The following is a 22,931-nucleotide window of genomic DNA, read 5'->3' on the forward strand; positions in this document are numbered from 1 at the left end:
TACGACGGCAGTCGCCGACACCGACGCCGACGACGCACTCGGTTGCCGTCGACAGCCGTATTACGCACACGTCGGTACCACCGCCACCGAAGCCGAGCGGGACGACTCGCCGGCCGACACTCTTGTCCGGACTCTGGAGAGCTTCGTCTTCGCCGCCGTCGGACCACCGCCGAGGACGTCGATTTCAGCCATGGCCCGGTCACCGGTGACCACCAAGCTGCTTCTGGGCCTTTATTCCTTGTTCTACTCGTGCACGATCGCGCTCGACGGTAAGAAATAGACCTATGAAATTAATATTACGTATTATCGGCGTCGTGGTCGTAGTCGTCATTTAACTTATCTCGTTTCCCGCGAGCTTTTCCATATAACTGTTTAGCGTATGAACACTGCTGTGTGCAATACGGCAACGTGTACGCTGTATAGGTAATCGCAAAATTATATAACATTTTGACACAGGTTAATCTTTACTTTAATGCATGCTTAGTTTGTGGTTTGGGCGAAAAACAAATATTGTTGTATAATATATATAAGTATATATATATATGAGTGTATAAGAGTTTTTAAATCTTTGCACGAAACAAATTATTAAAAATGTAAAAGACATTGACGCGCCTTTGAACCGTATAAGAACGAATATGTATACACGAAGGTTTAATAATACTGCGCAGTATTGAAGTGCATCTAGAGAATAAAATAGGTACACGTTTCTTTTTTCCTTTTTTCCTTTATTTTTTTTTTTTTTTAAGCCAGAAGATTTCATAAACGCTACACAATTTTAAGCGAATATGGTGAAAAGTTTTTGCCAAGGATAAAGATGAAAAACTCGCGATCGTTCGCGTCGAATAATAAACAGTTTTTTTTCCAGATAGGGGTGACGCGACTGAGAATGATCTCTAGGGATAATTTCAAAGGGACCGTAGAGATATTTATTATTTAGCCATTTCGTTGTTTTAAGTCGTAAATCTAAATCAGAAAGCTAACACATTATTTAAAGATAATTTGGGTTAAGAAAAATATTTCTGCGAACTTATGTGACATTTGTTGAGTCACATAAATGCCTAGGTAAAAATATATAATATAATATTTATTTGGCGTCGTTCGCAGAACTTTTTTCTCATTTTATTTTTATGAAATATAGTGGGTAAACAATCACATTTTTAATATAAAAATTAAAACGTCAATGTTTTACTTTATAAACAAGTTGAAAAAATTGTGGAATATTGTATATTTGCATACATCGGCCAAAGAATAAGTAATTATAAAATATTAATAAAAATATCGCAGAATATCATCGTTATACAATCCAGATTTGAAAATCAAATACATTTGACATAAGATTCCTTCGAAAACATACATAATAATAGTCTTTAAATTGTAGTACGATATAATTTCCCTAAGATCTTGACATCAACTTGAAATGAACTTTTTAGACAGGCAATTTGTTTACTGGTGTAGAATAATGATCAAATGCGGATTCAACGAGAATAATAATATACATTTAAATACGCATTTTGTAATATTATATTGTCTACGGATATAAGATATTGCATTGTTCAAATACTTAAAAGTATAACATATAAAAGTATATTTTATACAAATTCAAAAATCTTAAATCATTTTGTTTTTATATCATATTATTTTTATTAATTAATTGTGAAAGACTTAGTGAATGTATATTAATTATCTCTAATTAAAAAAAATAAATAACAAGAATAAGAATATTTAACAATTTTTTTTTTTGACAGGTTATTTGGTAGGGATTTGTGGGAAAGTATATTTTTTTCACGACAATAAATGCTAAAGTCAGATAACGTCAATCATCGAAAGTCTTTTTTATTAAGTAACTTAAAATAAATTTACCTAGTCTCTAGCGTAATCAGTATATTTTAATTTACAGAAGTTATTTTACGATATTGTTCATGGTCCTTTAAAAACATGAAGGAGTTTAAAGTCAAATCTCAAAATTAGTAATAAAATGTTAATTTTTAGTGCGTGTTTAAATTTTAAAGTTTACCTGTAGGTATACTTAGAACTTACTGACTACTGTTACTATACCTATGGCTTTAACACAAACTAAAAACTTAATGTACTTTTTAGCTAAATAATGTTTACAACTCAAAATAAAATATAATAATTAAATCGATATGCTTTTTAATTATATATAATATTAATTTAAAGAAAATTTTAATTGCATTTCTAGTAAAATGTTTGGTTTAAATGTTTACCTGTCATCTCGGTAAGATAATTCTTTTCGAAAATGAAATAAAAAAATACTCCGTAGACGTTAGAATAAAAGCAAGAATGAAGAAAGAAAATAACGGAAATGGGATGTCTAGGTGAATTTATTCACTGAGTGACATGTATTGTATGGTTGGGCGATAAGTATGAGTAATACTTGCTACAAAACGAAAAAAGATAAACTTTAAATATTGGAAATAAGTTAAATAAGTGGATACTATTGTGTATGTCTGAAAGCGTAGAACTAGTGATAAACACGTGTGTTCTATTCTCTATGAAACAATGGTTGATTATTTTGCGATTGTTATATTATAAATTTATAACATACCTAATTATTACCTATAATATGTAATTAGTTATTTACCTGAAGCTCTTTTATTAAAAATTATTTTTTTTTATATTTTATATTAGTTACTCTATAACAAGTAAATAATAATTGGAATAAAATCATACAACTATAACGAAATACATTATCTGTATTAATTGTACATTAGCTATTTATCTATTACCTATGACTTACAAATATATATACATATATATTTAAATATTAAACTATTTGCTATAAAGGTAGTTAATTTTAAAATATACTTAAATACGTTTTTTTTTAAATACTCTTTGGTTGGTTGATGAAACATTTTATAAATACATTTATTAGGTATTATTATGTATATTGATTTTGATATATTATAAATGTAGTTCGTAGATTATAAGTACCATTTAGGTGGATATACATATGTAGGTATATTGTATAATTGTATGAAATATAGAATAACTTAGTCTTCTGTTTTCGAGTTGTATAAGTTTTATCATTTCGGATTCATCATAATTGGACATCACAGGGTGTTCGATTTTAATTAAGACGAGTGCTCGCGGCATAGATGCGTGTGTAAACAAACAGTATTGGGAAAGAACCGATAAACATTCGGGTGAAAGCGGTCGATCAAACTTCGAAGTAAGTGACTATTGCTTTCACTGTTACTATCATCGTTAATTTAAGTCAGTTTATGTGCGGCTAATTAAGTGTCTTTCTGGATCAAGAGGTGATTTTTGGTGCTTCAAAGTCTGCGATATCCGACCCCTACGCCCGCGAAATTTTTACATTGAAAAACTTCTCCTTTTATCCCTACAAGCCAGGCAGATGGGGTGGAATTACTTATTTATTATTTTTCGACGAAACGAAACAATCCATTATCGGTATTCCCGCATATCCGATGACGGAAACGATGAGGTATAGATACGACGAAAGTTCACCACTGGAAGAAAGCGATTATGTTGATATTTATACAAAAAAATAAAAAAAAATACATAAAAACGATATATTTAAATATAATATATGGAAATGGAAATGGAATTTAAATCCACGGGAGGTGCAAACTCGGAGAATGAACGACGGATGAGCGTGGGTGGTGGTAGTGGTGGTTGTGGCGTTGAGTTCTAGATTAAAGAAATATTAATTTTTATTTCTTTCTTTTACACGCATACTATATTTGCGAAAAGGATAATGCATTATGTTTTCACATATAAACTCTTCTTGTTTTTTTACATTGTTTATTTTGTACATACTATATAGGATTCCATTTTGAATACATCGGTTCGATTCTATACCAGGATACACGTGCAGATTTGAAAATTCAAAGGTATATCAATGCGGCCACCCCTCCTAGGTCTATTTTTCTGCTGTCTATGAAGCGAGTCGATTTATTATTAGACAATCCTTCTCACCCCACCCCTTGATGTTTTGAGTCCTTAAGCCATCAAGTTATGCAAGCACCAGCATTCTTCTCCCGCTTCTAAGATAAATGTATCTTATACGTGGTATGGTTTTCTAAATAATATCGTTGGAATATATTATTTGCACACGTTATTGTAATACGTTATCGATATAAATATCGATACAACGTAATAAACGCATGTTATATACAGGTGCAATTTAAATTTTTCCGGAACTTATTAACAGTACAAATTCATATTTTTAACTGATAAGTGAGAGCTTTAATGGTTAGGAAAATTAGTTGTGCATTAATTTTATTACTTTTAAATTGGCTCTTAGTTCACTATCCTTTTAAATACCCATATAGAGTATTTTAAGTAGTTAATATTATGTCTATAATTATAGTTAAAGGATGTGTATTGGTATGGTATAACCGAATGAATAATTTGTGAAATTCGATTATAAGTTAGAGTTAGATATAGGACGAGAGTTTAGAAATTGCGTAATGAGGCGGTACATTTAATATTTTGTCAGTGTAGTGGTACATATTATTCATTAGCATACATAACACATACCTTGTACTTTGTTAATATTATTATAAATTATCAATGCTATTATAATTAATTATAAAGTAGTAGGCGCATTTAAGGGGTATAGGGGTTACTGGAGTAATTGCCATAGGCTCCAATTTTAGAACTGAGAAAACAAAATATCTACCTAGTGATCAAAACTAGATATAAGCGGTGATTATGTAAATATATTTTGTTTGGTTAGGCAACTTATTGATTTTGAGTGTGTCTCGTCATTGAGTAGGTCATGCAGTGATGACAGTATTAAATTTGAATTTAATAATAAATCATTATATACTTCCGAAAAATAATTCATGGAGACGGTTTGTCAGTTTCCTATTTTTAAGTACATTTTATAATAACTTTATTTATATAAGTTTTCAAGGTTTATTTATTTATGTTTTTAATTAGAAATGTAGTAAGTAGGTTTAAACTAATTTTAGATAAAATTAACGAATTTATTGATCTAATAATTTTAATTTTAATTCCCATACTATATTATATTATGTAATATTGTTATAAATTTTAAAGTAAAAGTTACACCATGTATCGTAAACGGTATAAATAGCAAAATAAGTTTGTGGTATTATATATAAAATATGTTGAAAATTTCACTGTGCATAGAAAATAAATAATATACGTAAACATAATTAGTTAAATATTTTAAATCTTTACGATAAATATTTTTTAAATTACAATAACCAAATAATTAAAATCGTTACGAATGAAAAATCATACATTTTTATCCAAGTATACAATGTTTTCAAATTTAAACTTCAATACCTATAAAAAAAGTTGTGATCTTGTATTATTTAATTACTGTTCGAGGAACTTTAGAGGAACCTATTATGTTGCTTTTGATAAATCATGTAAATAGTAGTTATAGTTTAAATTTTAGACATATATAAAATATATTATTATTTAATTTTTACAATATATATTTAATATTGCATGTATTAACTGAAGATACGTTACAGATAGAAGTGTAATACCATTTTATCAAAAGAAATTAGAACTATAGTGTTGAACCTGCATGGCACATATAATGCCTAAATTTAACAACTATTACAAGAATATTAAATGCATTGTCAGAATAAAGTACATAATATGTTAATATGTTATAGTTATAATGTTATATATAATCAATTTATTAACTATATAATAACATAATAAGTATTTATATACATGGTGTTAGAGTTGTTAGACAGTGAGAGAGATACATGCAATGATGTCTACAATCCACAGAAAAAAAGCTTTCACGATAATGTTTTCCAAGTTAAGACAACTTAATGATTTTTTTTGCCTACGAAATACGGGCGCAAATATTGTCAACCAATTAATAATGACGAAAACGATGAATAATGAAATATTTACATTACAATTCACAAAACATGACGTTCTCGATGCATTGACTTTCGAGGCCTCGTTTTTACAGCGACTTTCGTTTACAAATTTTAACTTTAAAATAATATTTGTCATCAAAACTTCAAAAAAATATTAAGGTGAACGGCAATATATTATATAGAGACAACAAATTTAAATACGATTCAAAATTCAGTTATATACATCCACTTGACAATTGTGTGCCGCCGAGTACCAACAGGAACGATCAAATTTATATATAAAATGAGCGACAATACGTGCTAGTGTGTAATATCATCTTAGTAACAATGTTTATCTGAAAAAAAAACATAATTTAAAAAATGTTTTTTATCAGATATTAATGTCAGTAACGTATAATTGTCATAAAATATGATATCCTAATGGCTAATACCTAATACACATGGTATATACTGTGATGATCAGGGTTGTGGGAATGATTTATGATAATTATCCAATAAGTTTGAATTCGCTAAATTGCATTACTATTTATTTATTTATTATTATTATTATTATTATAATAAATACAGTAAATTTCCGTTACAATGAATACCAATACAACGAAAAATCCCGTTATAACGAAAGTTATAAAAGTCCCCTGCCGAAAAGCAGGGCTTATAATGAGCTTATTCGAATTTTCGTTACAACGAAATTTCCGTTATAACGAAAAAAAAGTTTAGTTCCCTGGAGTTCGTTGTGACGGGATTTTACAGTATAATAATATTCGTCATATTGTGTTTTAAAATTATTATTATTTAATATTAGCAGTGGTGAATATACCACAACTCGAATTGTACATGTATGGCGTATACCTCTTTGATAACTATCTCTAAAATATAAAAAACACACATACCTGCATATAGAACATAGACTATAATAGTATAATATGTATATTGATATATTTCAAATTGATTTTTTCAATTTCACTTGAATACAATGCATTTCCTATTCGTGTATAATATTATATTCTATAATTCTCTGTATTTCTTTATTTTATGTAATAAACAAAAATACGCGTGAGAACATTTTGAATTATATTTGATACAAAAAAAAAAAAAAATTAAACACTCGATTCCATACGAATCGAACATTTGAACATAATATGCGTGTTGCTTTGTATAATGACGGTTAGTATTATTAAAATGACATAATAAAATCGTGTTAAATGTGTGTGTGTTGGTCTGTGTGCGCAGCGATCGTGGACAGCGTTACGATCACGGACCAGAGGGTGCCGAGTGCGGTTCTGAACGGTACCGAGTACGTCGTGTTAGACTGCGTGTACAAGGTGAAACCGGAAGAAGCCGAGGGGCTGGTGATCACGTGGTATTTCAACAACAGCCCCAGCCCCGCTTACCAGTGGATACAGGGCCAACCGCCCCGGGCCATCGGTCCGCTGAAAAACCACATCCGATTGGGCTACGCCGCGCCTACCGACGACGCGCTGGCCAAATACCGCGCACTGTACATCATCAGGCCGACCACCGGGCTGACCGGCAACTACAAGTGCGTCGTGTCTACGTACAACGACGAGGACTTTATGATTAAGAAGATGATTGTTTACGGTGAGCGAACGATTTTAACGATTTTATAATAGTATGTGTAGTCAACGCATCCACCGTTACTCAGCGTGAAGGGGGGGGGGGCGACTCTGTCACCGAACAAATCGAAAACGATTTGTATGGTTTACAATTTTTTTTTGGTTTTTTTTTACAATCAAATTTTTCGATTCTACGCAAACGCTAATGAACGATTGATGTGATTCCTATACATGATATTTATCGTACAATAATTATTATATTATATATTATTGAATCTGAACATTATAGACCGTGGAAAGTAATTCACTTGTAAATATCGAAAATACAACATTTTTTGGTCCACTTATTTTCTTTCGAATATTTTCGTTTCCTTTAAGAATAGGAAACCCATTGAACTCGTGTTGCGAGCTTTATAATCAATTTTATTATTACTCTAATACGTGACTCTTGATTCAAAAATGCTTGACATTGGCTTCGTATTTTTTCACCAAGTGTACCTTCTATCTGCGTACCTTATATTTACGGTTTGAATTAAAAAAAAAATTCATTCACTCTACTATTGTGTTCAAAAATCACTTCTTTTCAAACCGTTACAATGTGTTTAGCTACTCGGCATCACAAAGATCTATTAGTTCCATTCGTTTATAACAGTTAATATGTATTATAGTAATATGTAAAACATTATTACCGTATAAAAAAATTTTATAAATAAGATAACACTATTATCCTTCATATTAACTATAAGAATTATAATCATTCGTAAATATAATACATTTCTTATAGTCGTATGTAAAAGTCTGTATTAAATTAAGGTAATCTTCAATCATAATATTGTTATCACAAATTTCATTTAATACTTCCTATCAGACATTCACATTTATTTATTATTCTCTCAGTAATTTTTGATATTCTATTCCAGTCTAATGATTAAGTTAATTTTTTTAACAACCAAGTGTGTGAGACAAATTTAAAATTTAAAACACTGAAATAATATTATTTTAAGTACCTGTATAAAAAGTGAACAAAATATCAATATACTCGAACTTAATTTATCAAAAATAGTGACTTAAATATTAATTAAATTTGATTTTTTTTTTATCTAATAATTTAATTTACATTATTGCATTCTAGAATTTGTACTACTGTTCTAATGTTATGGATGTTATGATATATTATCGAAACATAAATTATTATGTAAAACTATTGCCCAGAAATTTTAAACTTTTTTTTTAAATTAATTAAATCATTTGACACCCTATTTTTACAGGTTTAGGAATTCAAATAAATATTTAGTTAAAAAAATATTTAGTAAACATATTCAAATACTTTTAGAATATTTATTTTATTATACTTTGTATAAGGTCTATGAATTTATGTTAGTTTTGGGTTAGTTGAAAATCATGATTCATATGATTACTACATCGTCTACATCAACATATGAAATATACAAATAAATATTGTATTAATTATTATACTATGATAAATATTAATACCGTAAAAATTATACAAATAAATCGATTTGAACAATTTTCACAAATTAAAAACCATTTTATGTGTTCAGGAATAAATATTTTTTAATGAATAAGAAAAATTATTCAGTATACAAATTATATTCATACAGTCAGAGGTAAATAAAATATATAATTTTTTGTAATGGAAATTTGAAGCCGAAAAGCCATGTATCTAAGTATATTTTCTTTTCAACTATAATAATATATCATTCAATTTTTTAACTACCCATCGCTCACGATTCTCAAATTTACTGTCATTTTATGACTAATTAATTTTTTTGTAGGTTACTTTAATCTTTTAATCTAAAAACTGATAAAATTAAAGAATAAGTTGGTTTCTGAAATTTCTCAATAAATCTAACATGGTTAGTTAGGAATTAATTTGATGAAAACAATAACTTAAGTTGGAATTAAGTTAGATGTTAGTTTTTTATAGTTCAAAAGTATATAATATAATTTTATATATGCACCACCACTAAAACAATTTCATTTTACCACCTTCACTGTAGTATTGTATTAAATATTGGGTAAAGAAATATAATAGAAATTTACCTATCATCACAAAATACTGACTTTTATAATTAATTATTAATTATTATCCAATCAGCAGTCACCAGTGTTATGGAACATTGGGATTTTGGATTTTTGCAGTGATTACAAAACTTACTAATTACTCATTGTTTTTAAGACATTAGATTACATAGTTAGTCTAATAACGCATAAAGTTTCATGCATTCAATTCAACTCACTACGTTAAAAAGTTAGTTTAAAAGTAGCTTTTAAACTTAACTTTAATTTTCTAACTAGTTAGCTTCCAGCCTTGAGGCATTTGAAAATATTCTAGGTTTGTGAATAATTCTACAATCTTCGAAGAATTGGACACAAGACGGTATATCAGTAATAATAAATGTTAAACGTATAAAATTAATTATTCATATTTTCGGCTTACGATTAGGTATGTGCGTTCTGAACTTTACTACCGAATTCGATCATTGAAATAACATTAAAGCTTAGCTCCCTGATTATTTTTTTAGAACACCTAATAAAATAAAATTTCTTATACAACAATAAAATATATAGAAAAATATAGATCTGTGTTCTATATAATATGATATAATAGGCATACACGAAAATTCTCGTTTTAATAATTTAGACAAAAGGTTATTATTACCTATTTTGTTACTATACATACAAGTTTATATGCTTTCAAGCCTCATAATTTATTAAAATTCGTTTTCAACAAATTTTCAGAAATGATGAATATTATGTTAGTATTATATAACATTCACCCATTTAGAGTATCAAATTCTATTGATGTTACTTTCGTATAAATCATGTAATATATTATTTAAATTTAATTTTAAATAACCACTAGTTTACGCTAAATGGTTATATGGATATTGTCTATCGTACCATGAATAATTTATTTTTTTTAATTTCTATCTAAAAATTGACGAAAATAATAAAATATAAAGTAACATTGTTATTTTTGAGTATCTCTATACTTATTATAAGACCTACTCTTTATTCCCGAGATCTGATATATTTGCAAACGTAACACACTTAGTACTTGACAAACGCATAAAGACAGTTTTATTTTTCAATCGGTAGTGTATTCACTCGTTCAGCTGTACACTATAATACTATATAATGTATTAGTTTATTTCTATTGATTAATCGTTTATCTATAAAGAGTTTATAAAGAATAAACTCTTATATACGACTCACTCGTGTGTTTTGGATATTTCCCGTAATGCAATAATCGTAGTAGTGCCGTTAACGATATAAACACCTTCATGTTTATATCATGTTTTGGATGTGAAAAACGTCATTTTTGTCTGACGTTCGAGAAAGCTCAGAGTTGAATACACGGATCTATCGGATGATATGCACAGAAATATCATAAAGTACTTAAATTTAGTAGATATGTGGCACCTTGCAATGCCGACATATAACTTGAGCTTTTCGTCATTAAAATTAAAAAAAAAAAAAAAATTATGAAAATAACGTATACTATAATAAGTATAATATATTAAATATCAAATCTTCTAATTGATTGTACAATTTATGATGTCAAAAGAATTACCAATTTACTCGACCGACCCGTATTATCAGCAGTGTCGCGTTTTGCTATAAAATCGCATTAGATTTTAAGTGAAACAAGAAATGTTTTAGATTTTACAACTAAAGGTATGTGTTTTTTATTTGATCGTAAACAGTGCTGTAAAAGTTTTATGGATACAAAATTTGACAGAAATAATCGTAGGTAATGAAACTTTTAAGAATTTTTCAATCATGCCTAAAACGGTGAAAATTTTAGTGAAACTAGTATAATACATTTAGATTTTATTAAAATGATATTTTTTAATGGTGTGATTTCTCTGACAAACTAATTATCGCATTTGATAAACGTGCCAACACAAATTACCTATCTACTCCTAAAACCGACTGCTATGAGATTTCGTTAAACGCGACGTTAAAAAATAGATGTTTTTTCACTCCCGAACATACGTGATAAATTGACAGTATAAACACTGCGAGACACGTATACATGCCTCAGAATTCGAACACCGATTAAATGTCGAAGTCCGAATAAAATGTGTATTATATTATATACATATATAGGTATACGACACGTATCGTATCGGAAGCTCAGGAATTCTCAATGTTGACGGGAAATCTTACGATTTCGATTAGACTTGCTTGTATACCGCATTACCACTGCGCCGTGTATATACATATATATTATCGTGTATAGTATAGCGTGTACAGGTCATTCGATCGGAATTTCTTATTATTTCAGCCGTATATGAGTGAGATTCGCGAGCGTGGTGAAACATGTATATACATGCACACTGCCGAGTGTCGACAACGACGACAACGGCGATGGTTGGATTTGTTTTGGGGGGAAAGACGGCTGCTGTAGCCGTCGCCGTATCCGCTGTTGCCGTCGCTACTGCTGCTGCCACTGCTGCTCCTGCTGCACGGTAGAGTGTTGTTTTCGATTACAAGCTAAAACGTTCGGTTACTTTCCTCCCGAATTTTTGATTGATGGTCTTTTTTGACGTGTGAATCATTCACACTCGCGCCCGTTGTACACACGATACATAGTCATAAATTGTTATATAAGCTTATGTACCTACCTACGTACAACGCGGGGGGTGACAATTTTTTTTAAGCCACATCGGACGTAGATGGATAAGCGACGACGGGATACCGCCCCGTGTATACGACGGGTGTGCAGTGGATACTCGCAAGATAGATTATGTAAAAAATGAAATAAAATAATAATAATGATAAAAGTAAGAATAAACACGGACCCGTGAAATACCCTGTGGTATACATACGATACGCGTGAACGGTCGTATTATCGCGGTGGTCTGTCGCATGACGCGTGTATACGATTTTGGGGAGGGGGGTATGAGGTCCAGCCCTTGCGATCCGCCAAAGTCGAGGCAAGTGCTAATGCATTTTTTATTAACGTATTCGATCAAACGGCGAACTTCTGTTATTGCGTTGAAGGGACAATTACAATTATATTGAAATATATTATAATATTACAAAAACAACGCCTGTTCGTTTTAGGTTTCATATTATAAATGTAATTTATTTTATACTTTACTACGAATAATATTTTTTTGTATGTAGGTAGGGTTAATTTTTTGTTATTATTAAGGATTTCTAATATGGACATAAGATAATATATACAATATATAAATAATATTTCATAATATTATATTTGAGTACAACAATATGAATTATAGTAATTTTAGATGATAGTGGTTTATTTTTTATTCTGGTAATAATTAGCACCATATACAAGTAGGTATATAAAATAGTGCGGGTATTTTTTGACGTTTCTTATTTGCTCAAATGCTAATTTGCAAATCAAATACGTTTTTCTAGTTGTTTGGTTTGTTACCGACTGTCCTCTTATATTTTGAATTTTTTTTTTAAAGGTTTTTAAGCATTTATAAGTAAACCAATTTTTGTTCCATCGTCGTGCCATCTTTTCTTCATAATAAAAAAATACAAGTATTTATATATGTACAAGTTCAAGAGTTGTTTATTTAATATTTTAATAAATTTAAAAAATAGAAAAGTCATAAGTTGGAAATATCTCTTGTCGTTATTGTAATAATATACACCTATAAATAATAATAACAAAAAATAATAATAATAACCTTACCCTCTATGCACATTATATTTTACAAATTATAATGGTTTTCATAATATATTTCAACTTTTATGCATTGGCCATCACCGTGTTTATAAATATTATGGCAGACCAATAAAACGCAGAAAAAATAAGGGTGCCAAAGTACACCCTGCGGGCACACCCCAAATAGCATCCCTGTGTTCTTCAAACATCAAACAATTTTAAATGTTGGCAAAAACAATGTTTACCGAGATATTCACATGCATACATCATATTTAATCTTTATATTGATACATAGGTACCGTTTGTTTTCCATTTTACAGCGCCTGGCCAACATATGCACATGAAACGCACCAAAGCCAACGACCAAGCCATGGTAAACATATCTTGTACGATTTCCAGAGTATTTCCTATGCCTAAGATGCAAATGTACAAGCTCGAAACAAATGGAACAGAACACAGGTAAATTAAATATTGCTTATAATAAATACGAACATAATTTACAGTAATTTTTAAATTACTAATCGTATCGAAGTTTTAGTTTATATATTTAGTTCACACATATTAACTCGAAAAAAAGTCGCTTATTGGAATTTAAAGTATTATTCCAGTTTTAGCCCAAAAGTGACTGATTAACTACAATAATATTATGGATATAACATAAATATTCTTTAATTCTTGATTTTCAATAGTTCAAACGTTAATTTAGATAGCGTTTAAATTAATAATATATCTTTATATATATATATATAAATTTTAATGTTGATTAATTATTTGTTTATTTTAACTTTAAAATACAAAAATGGTTGAATTTTATAAGAATTAATATTTGTTCTTTTATACAATAAAAAGTAAGTAAGCTAAATTAGTGTATTAAAAATAAATTATACATGAAAATATAATAGGTATAGGAACAAACTGCTCCAAAAAGCAGTTTTAATACAAACATTTTTTTCTAATATAAAATAGCTGGTTTAAAATATGAATAAAATTGAGGTCATTTTATTTGTTGATACTTACCGAATTTATATAAATTATACATTTATAAAGTTGCGTGGTACATTACTTTTTTCAGTAATAGCAAGGTTTTTTTAAAAGCTTGATGCTTATTACTATAGTATATGTATATATGTTAAGTATAATGTATATTATATGTGTATAAGTAAAAACTTCTCTTAAAATTATTATACAGCTTTAAAAGTTAAAATCTATGGTCTCCAAAACAAAACATTATATAGATAATCATAATTTTTTTTTGATTAAATTCTAAATCAAGATTCTGATTTTATATTGTATTGATCTTTTTGTCAACAACTTTGTTTTGATTTGAAAAATTATTTCAATAGGAACTTTAAATTATTTAGGTTATGAATAAATTGTAAATTTAAATTTAATTATTTTTTGTATCTAAAGAAAATGAATTAGTACATTTTAATTTTAAATTTTCCGGGAACCGAGGTCAGGTATAAATAATTATTCGAATTCTTTAAAAAGAACAGAACAATTTTAAAAAATACGCAATTATTATTTTTATTATTATTAAATATATCTCAGAATAATTAAAAAATACAAGAGAATATTCACCTTCATTCGACAGTAACAAAAAAAAAAAAAAAATTATCATATTTAATCTATAACAACTGTAATACCTCTAGACTAGACTTAAATTACTATTTTAGAATTCCACTGTTCATAATTTGAAAATTGATTACTTAATGGCTACTTAATTTCTTTACATTTCAAAAAAGTTATTATTACTTACCAATTATAATATCTTTTTCAATATCCGCATTATTAAAAATCAGGGAACCAGTTCTGCTGCATAGTAGCCAGTAGGTACATTTTGAGTATACTTCATCATTGAGGAAGTCATTGTAATGAATTGTAATGAATGTGTCAATGTTGAATTCACCGGGATGGTATACGATGAAAAACAATTTTAAGCGAAGACTGCTTATATTTTTAATGATTTCTTATTATGTAATTATATTTCTACAAGTAATTTATAATTTATTATTAATTCAGTAGATTGAACTTACTTTTGCTAGAATCAAATAGTATATCATGTTATTAGTTTTTATAATATTATTTCATATAACATTATTAATTATTAATAACTTATAAGTCATAACTGACGTACCATGTATGGGTGTGAATAAGTTTGTGGTAGAAATAGGCAATAGCTAAGCTTATATAAACATTTTGAAAATTTTTTTGTATTTAGTAAATAATAATTTAGACAATAACAAAAAGTTTCAAGTCCCCTACATAAAATATGTTTTGATTTATATTAATATAACTAAAATTCTTAGATATCAAAATTTAAACTTGAAATATCTTTAACAAAAAATATGCATTTTTAATTTTCTGTAATAAAAAATAATTATTGTATCACATTTTTCCATTTTTTATCTAATTAAATTAAAAATGTAATAAATGTTTCAGTATTTATACAAGTTACATAACTAAATATTTTTCTATTTTTTTATAAATTCCATAAAAACATGAACTTTAAACGCTTAAAAAAAATGTTGACCTTATGTTTTTGAAATTTTATTTTTAACTGCTATAATATAAACTTAAAGACAATTTAAAACGAAACAAACATAAAAAACTCAAAAAATTGTAATGTCCATAAGTATCACACAAAATGAGCCAAATTATTATGAAATGTGTATCATTTTTTTTTAAATTCGCTAACATAAAAATGATATTGATATTACTTATTTTGCAAAGTATGAATTATTTACTCTCCCCTCTCAACAGAGTTGGTCAAAATATTAACCTAGATAATTATTCGAATAAAAATGTAATTAAATAATTTTCAAGCATAATTCTAATATAAAATTCAAATATATTCGAATTCTTTACTCTCTAGTTTCTTTTTTAGATAGATCTATATTTGTTAGTATTTTTCTATTTATTTCAAATAAAAGAAGATTTATAATAATTAACTTAAAATAAAATGCTAACTATTGTTTTTTAATATGTAAATGTTTTAATTACCAAAATACCAACTATACATACCATATATTAACTAAGATAAAATTACTGATAATTATTCGAAATATTATTAATATTATTATTTATGTTTGAAAATTAGTTGAATAATTTTTCATTCGAATAATTTTTTATTCAAATAATATTGTTTAAATAAAACTGTATTCGAATGATTTTTAACTCTACCCCCAAATAACTAAAAATATTGGATTTACCACCTGAAATCAAATTGATCAATTGTAATACTCTAAAAGGTGGATGGTGACAAATACGAAAATTTCATCCAATATTGTAAAATCAGTTATTTTTAACTAGTATTTTATTATTTTAATCATTGTAAAAATACTTTTATCGTACCATTAATAATCTAAAATGATGAATGTGGTTTAAAAATTGTATTTAATTTCCAAGTTATAAGTGTGAATTTAGAAACATTTTGTGTAAATCAATTCAAAACATCGCTTGTCTTAGTATACTATACACTATACAGTATACATAAATTAATTTTCCCCAACATTTTATTTGATATTAATGGGTTTATTTGTTTATATATACCTATTTTCCTTAATATGTTGTCGTTAATTATTACAATTATAATTTATTAATATGTTATAATCAACTTGTTAACGATAATAATTATCATAATTATTCTAACCCTTATTTGTATATATAATAGATATATACTTATATATATATATAATATATCATATGTGTACGAGTATATATACATTCTATATACTCATTATCTCCATTGTTGTCATAAAGACGCGTTATTATTAGTTCATATTTAAATCCCTTTACTCGGTGCTATTAAGCATTACGCAATAAACCACATAGTTACATCATTAATCAATTTAATATTCTCTATCATTTTAAATGAATTCTATCTGCACTTACTTAAAACCAAAAATGGATCATTACAGTCTTTGTACAAATATAATTAGAAACTATTTTATCTATTTAATATGTTCATATTTAAGCTGTAATAATTTTTCTCTAGAAGTAAATAGGTTAGGACGTTAAATCAATTTCTTATAATGTTGAATACGTTATCAAGAAAAAAAAATATTATTACTTTCGAGCTTAAATCATCAAAATCAGCGATAAATGTTTAATCGTGTAATAAATATTAGAAATTGATACTTACACGATTTTTTTTTTAATGAAAGTGTTAGGATGCCTATAATATACTTAAATCTACCATAATAGTATTAATAATTCGTTATATGTAATTGCATTTTAAGGATATCGCCAACTATTGTTCTAGACCCCTCGCGTATCGCTTCACGATAAAACTACTATAACTATATATAAACGCACTTTAAATGAGTCACCCTGTAGTGCCTGTATACATACATAACATTACAAGTCACACAAAATAAATACAAACAATGGAAAACCAAAGTCTCTGCTTACACGAAGATGAAGTAAGAGGAAGAGAAACTAAAAGAATAAAATATATAAGAAAAGTTTTTTGTAAAACTGAACTGCAGTACAGTGTTTGTCGCGTGTAGGTTTTTTTGAGGGGACGGGGAAGATACTCAACAGTTATTCTTGTAGACGTTTTTGGAAAAAAAAATCGCCGCTAAAAAGTGGAAACGTCGAGACAAAAGCCGACGGACGATAAATCATGTCACCGCTTAAGTCTTCGGTTGACCGAAGATGTAGCAGTAACAGCCTGTAATAGTTCACATATTGATGAGATACGCTCCGTCCCCATGCGTTTTATAAATTGTCGTAACCAATCATACGTTTGGAGAATCGAAAACACACAACAGCAACAGACTACTGTTATATGGGGACGTAAAATACGACTACTTACAATAAGTAATTTCCACACCCTCTATATTTTATAGGCTTTCACTGTGTCGAAAAAAAATAAAAACTTCTTATTGGGTTCTATTATATTTGTAAATATTGTTTCAACTTTCAGCGCTATATCTTAAGGAAAAATGGAAAAACAAGGCATGTTGTTAAATGTTTAATTTTCACTATCGATAATAATTTGGTCCTTTTGAAACATTTTTTTTTATCTTTCGTTATTCGTTCGTAATTACTATTAATATCTAATTAACATTTTCTTATATAATCTATTTACAGTATACCTATTACCTACACTATATAGTCCGTAATGTTAATTTTTCCGAGGCGTCTGTAATAATATCGACATAAAAAAAACTACGTTCCACGTTTATCGAATATTGACATATCGTACTTATATTATAATATTGTTTTTTTCGGGATTATTATAATATTTATTATTCGTCGAATTCGAACTATTATACTATATAAGAATTATAGATTTTTTTTTTCATAAAATAAAAAGCTCTGTATTTTTGTATGACTGATCGTCTTTCACAGAATTATACGCTATATCTACCGTTATTATTTTTCCTTAAAACTAATAATAATGCTATTATTATGCTCCATGTTTTATTTTGAGTTCAAAAAATAGTGTCGGTCGAGTGGATAAACCAATTCGCCAAATCATTTTATGATCACGATGAATGTCATTACAATTTTTACTACGCTTCACATTATAAAGTCAAATATTAATAAAATGTAAATTAAACCACAAAATTCTATTTTTATTATCATTTAATATAGGTACTCATAAATAATATAGTTATATTTTGTAATATTAACAATGGTAATATTATTATATATTATTAGTTATTAGTTTATTACTTATAACAGTTATAACATATTAGGTAGTCATGTTTCAGTTATATGTAATTTCCATAACTTATAATTAATATTCATTTTTCCAAGAAATTCTTAAATCTTTTTAAAATAGCCAAACTTTTAATCGACCAACTTTTATAGCAATTTGAAGACCCCAATATTATGACTGTATCTTGTTTCAACAATTTTTCAACAAAACTTTTATTAATTTAATTTTGTTGAATTAATTTTTAAATGAAGAAAATTATGTATAGTTTTTTCATTTCATTTCATTTATTTAGTTTTGTTAGATTTTAATTAGTTCAAAACTGTTGTAAGAAATATATTTTTAACTTTATTAGTTATTAACCTAGTTAAATGTATTCTTAATTGTTTAATTTATATATATATATATAAATACGCATCAACGACCAAGTTACTAGCGTTTTATAAATCTAAGGTATTACAATTAAAGTTTGTAGTTCAATGTAGGTGGAATAGCTATATAAAATAAATGGTACAGGCTAATTAATTAAAAACTGTTGTAAGAAATATATTTTTAACTTTTAACTTTATTAGTTATTATTAATAACTTATTAACCTAGTTAAATGAAATAAATGTATTTTTAAATTGTTTTATTTTGATATGTTTAATAACTAACATATTTATCTATAGATAATATATGTTATAATACTAATTTTAGTTACATAAAAGAAATGTTTAGCAACTAATAAAATTGGGGAACAATTTATTGTACTCAAACTCAAGTACAACATTATAAAATAAAATTTGTATATTGAATTTCTTTAAAAATTCATTTTTTTCCTAATAAATATAATATAGAAATATAGGAAAATAAAAACTAACTTTTTTATTATTCAAAATATTTTATCTCGTAGATTGAAATGGTCAATCGGAGTTAGAATGGAAAAAGTAAAAATTTAAACTTTTGTCTCATAAAATTACAGGTTTGTAAGCATAAATTACTTAATTATAAAATGCAGAACTTAAAATTCCCAAATATTTGAAATTTCATGGCACATACTACATAGCTTATTTATTTATATTTTATTATTTATAAAGTTAAACAATCGGTATGCATTAAATAACAATATGAAAAAAATATAAGATAGATACATGATTATATTATATTTTACATAGTAAAGAAGCTATTCAGCATATTATCAATTCTCAAGTGGCATATTAGTTGTTACAAATTATATTTTAGTTATAAAAATATATCAATGTTGGTGATTTGTAATAAGATCATTTAATGAGTTGAAGAAACTATTAATATAATAACATTTATGAAAAGCCTTACTTAAAGTAACAAAACACATTGGGAAAACAAAAATAAAAAGTTCAAAACTCTCGCAGTAAGAACAGTAATACTAAACAAAGAACGTGAAAAAAGACACTTGTAATGTGCATCATCGCCATCATCTGTTATATATTTTCCTTGATATCTTACTTTGTTCAAATATTTCAATCTCGGTCTTAAAATATAATGGAGATATTATAAATCTATTTATAAAAACATTTTTTTTTCTTAATAAAATAAATATTATTAAGGTCAAAAAGCATGGAATTAATAAAGCATACTGTAAGTAATTTTGAAATTTCGATGTTAAGGTAATGATACAGTTAAGCTGAGTTTATGACTAGGATCAAATTAAAATATTTATATTTTTATTATACATATTTGACATCACGGAAGTAGAAAAATATGCTCCTGTCATATTTTTATTATATAATATACATTATCAATATTTAGTATTTATTTTTAAAAATTGCTGAATATTACACATAATATACAATTTGTAATAAATTTAATTTAAATATATTAATATATTTATGAGATTTTATTATTATTTAAAATATTATATTATATTGTCCAGTGAATGTATTTTAATTCTGGATTATGATAAATATTTGGTTAAAAAATGATCAAATATGTCTTTATTGAACTTAGTATACGGAACAATTCATTTAATTTCAGTAATAAATAAATTGTTTCCATTGATTGTTTTAACATTGGAAATAAACATTTGATATAATTATTTTTTTTTTCTAGAAACAGTTCTTTGCCTATTGAGATATTGGATTATCAAAACGATGGCGCATTTGATGTCACAATATCTACGTTGTTCTCCGAATCCGAATTACCATCGCGAACAACATTTTTTTGCGAACTCATCATACCGAGTACTCCATACAATATCACAAAACGATTTGTTTATTATCCTGGTAAGATATATATTAATAGGTACACAATTAAATTGTAATATTTTTATGCAAATATAAAAATGTTATACTGAAAACATTTTATTCGCGCAGTTGATTAGTGTGTGTTAAATACCACTTACGAGTGTCTACCAGTATAATTTATACTTGTACCTATACATAATTTATAAAACAATTATTTTAATTAATACAATAATTAATTTTTATTATTTTTTTTAACCACCATTAGTGATTAAAAATAAAATAATGTTATATGTAATAAACGCATATACTTTTATGGGAAAAGTTTTGAAAAAAAATGTTTAACCAATTTGATTTCTATCCAATATGTACTCATTACTCATATATTCGTTTGATCAAGCTAAAGTTAAAATTGTAATATCTTAATTGAAGTAGCCGACTCTAAAATAGTATATTTAAAAAAATATACAGAATAGATGATATTTTCTTGGATTTATTTTAAAATCCCATTAAAACCAAAATAAACAATAATTATGTCAGCTCCAAGATAGTACAGTATAATTGTTTTACTTTTTGATTTGATTTTTAAGATGTTATATCCAAAGACAACTTTATTCTCTATAGTCTATTCTACCTTCTACTGTACAACTTTTGATATTAAAAACTTCCAAGACAAACATATCGATTTTAGTGTATTTCGTTGAATTAACTAATGTTTAATTAAAAATTGAATATGAATTTTCAAAGTTTATTTTGTAATAATAATGATTTATTTTTCTTCAATGATTCACGAACGAATCTCTTGCGATTTGTGAATTAAATTTAACATTTTCATCAAATGAAAAATATTGACTTTGGTGTTTATAATTGAATAGCTATATTATATAAATATACCTTTGTATATTGACATATTGTTTATTACGTAGTATAGACAATCGTAAAAAATATTCCAGTAATAATATCATAAGTATGTATTACTCGCGAGTAAATAAAAATCTTCAAAAATTATTATTTTTATTTGTCTTTCGTCTCGTCGTGGTTGTTTTCTTTTATTATATTCTATACAAATATAATAGTATGTAGTAGGTAAGTATCATGTTGTGTAATAGCTAATAGGAATGTTACGTAAATACAGGACTACTCGAATGACAATAACATCGATGTTAAAAAAATAACACATAATACACGGTTCGCCGGAAACAAATAATAGTGAATTAATCTTATTCGCATTATTTAAATGTAGATACACGGATAGGCGATCCTTAGATTTGTATTTACCAAACAATGTGCACGTGCACGTATACTTCGCACACTCGCTTGCGCAAGATGAAAGCGTTATTTAGAGTCACAAACTATTCAATCAATTTCGGAATCCAAAATAGTATTCAACCTAGGACGTTCCCAATTTGTATAATATATATTATACACAAGTCCCGTACAATAGAAATAATTGTGTAAACAAGTAGTTTGTTTAATCGTTTTAATTGTTTTGCGCTCTCGAGACGGAATTTGTAATTATTAAGGATAACTTTAAATTCGCGATCTCAAGAAATCTTGTCTAAAAAACGGCCTGCTGAAATTTCGCAACCGAAACGCTGTGACAGTATTCCGCACGTACGAAGGCAAAAGTGAATAATATAATAATAATAATATACTAAAGTATCATACCTCTAGTATATAATAATATACTAAAGTACCCTACCTCTAGTATATAATAATATACAATATACACGCATATTATTATCATATTAAACATGTATCGTACACGCTTATACGACAAAAATATATCGTAAAATATTCCGAGTGTTTTCCGTATATATACGACGTAATCTTCGTTAGTGTACTTATATAGGTACGAGTATATTATGTATATACACTTACGAATCATAGGTTTCTCTCTCTCTATCTCCCTCTCACTCTGTGACACTGTGTATATATTTATGTATAAAAATTGT

The 22,931-nt window shown here is 27.0% G+C and overlaps 1 protein-coding gene across 1 annotated transcript in view; it reads left to right on the plus strand.

Annotated features, from left to right (window-relative positions):
* The window catches only part of LOC132924433 (uncharacterized), a 50,485-nt gene continuing 27,554 nt past the window's right edge, over positions 1 to 22,931 (plus strand). Inside the window, exons 1-4 of the mRNA XM_060988745.1 lie at positions 1 to 269; positions 7,092 to 7,460; positions 13,430 to 13,568; positions 20,846 to 21,018. Coding sequence (XP_060844728.1) covers positions 191 to 269; positions 7,092 to 7,460; positions 13,430 to 13,568; positions 20,846 to 21,018 — 760 coding nt within the window. The 5' untranslated portion in view covers positions 1 to 190. The remainder of the gene's footprint in view (positions 270 to 7,091; positions 7,461 to 13,429; positions 13,569 to 20,845; positions 21,019 to 22,931) is intronic.

The sequence above is a fragment of the Rhopalosiphum padi genome, chromosome 3, assembly GCF_020882245.1.
Source record: "Rhopalosiphum padi isolate XX-2018 chromosome 3, ASM2088224v1, whole genome shotgun sequence".
Lineage (NCBI taxonomy): Eukaryota > Metazoa > Arthropoda > Insecta > Hemiptera > Aphididae > Rhopalosiphum > Rhopalosiphum padi.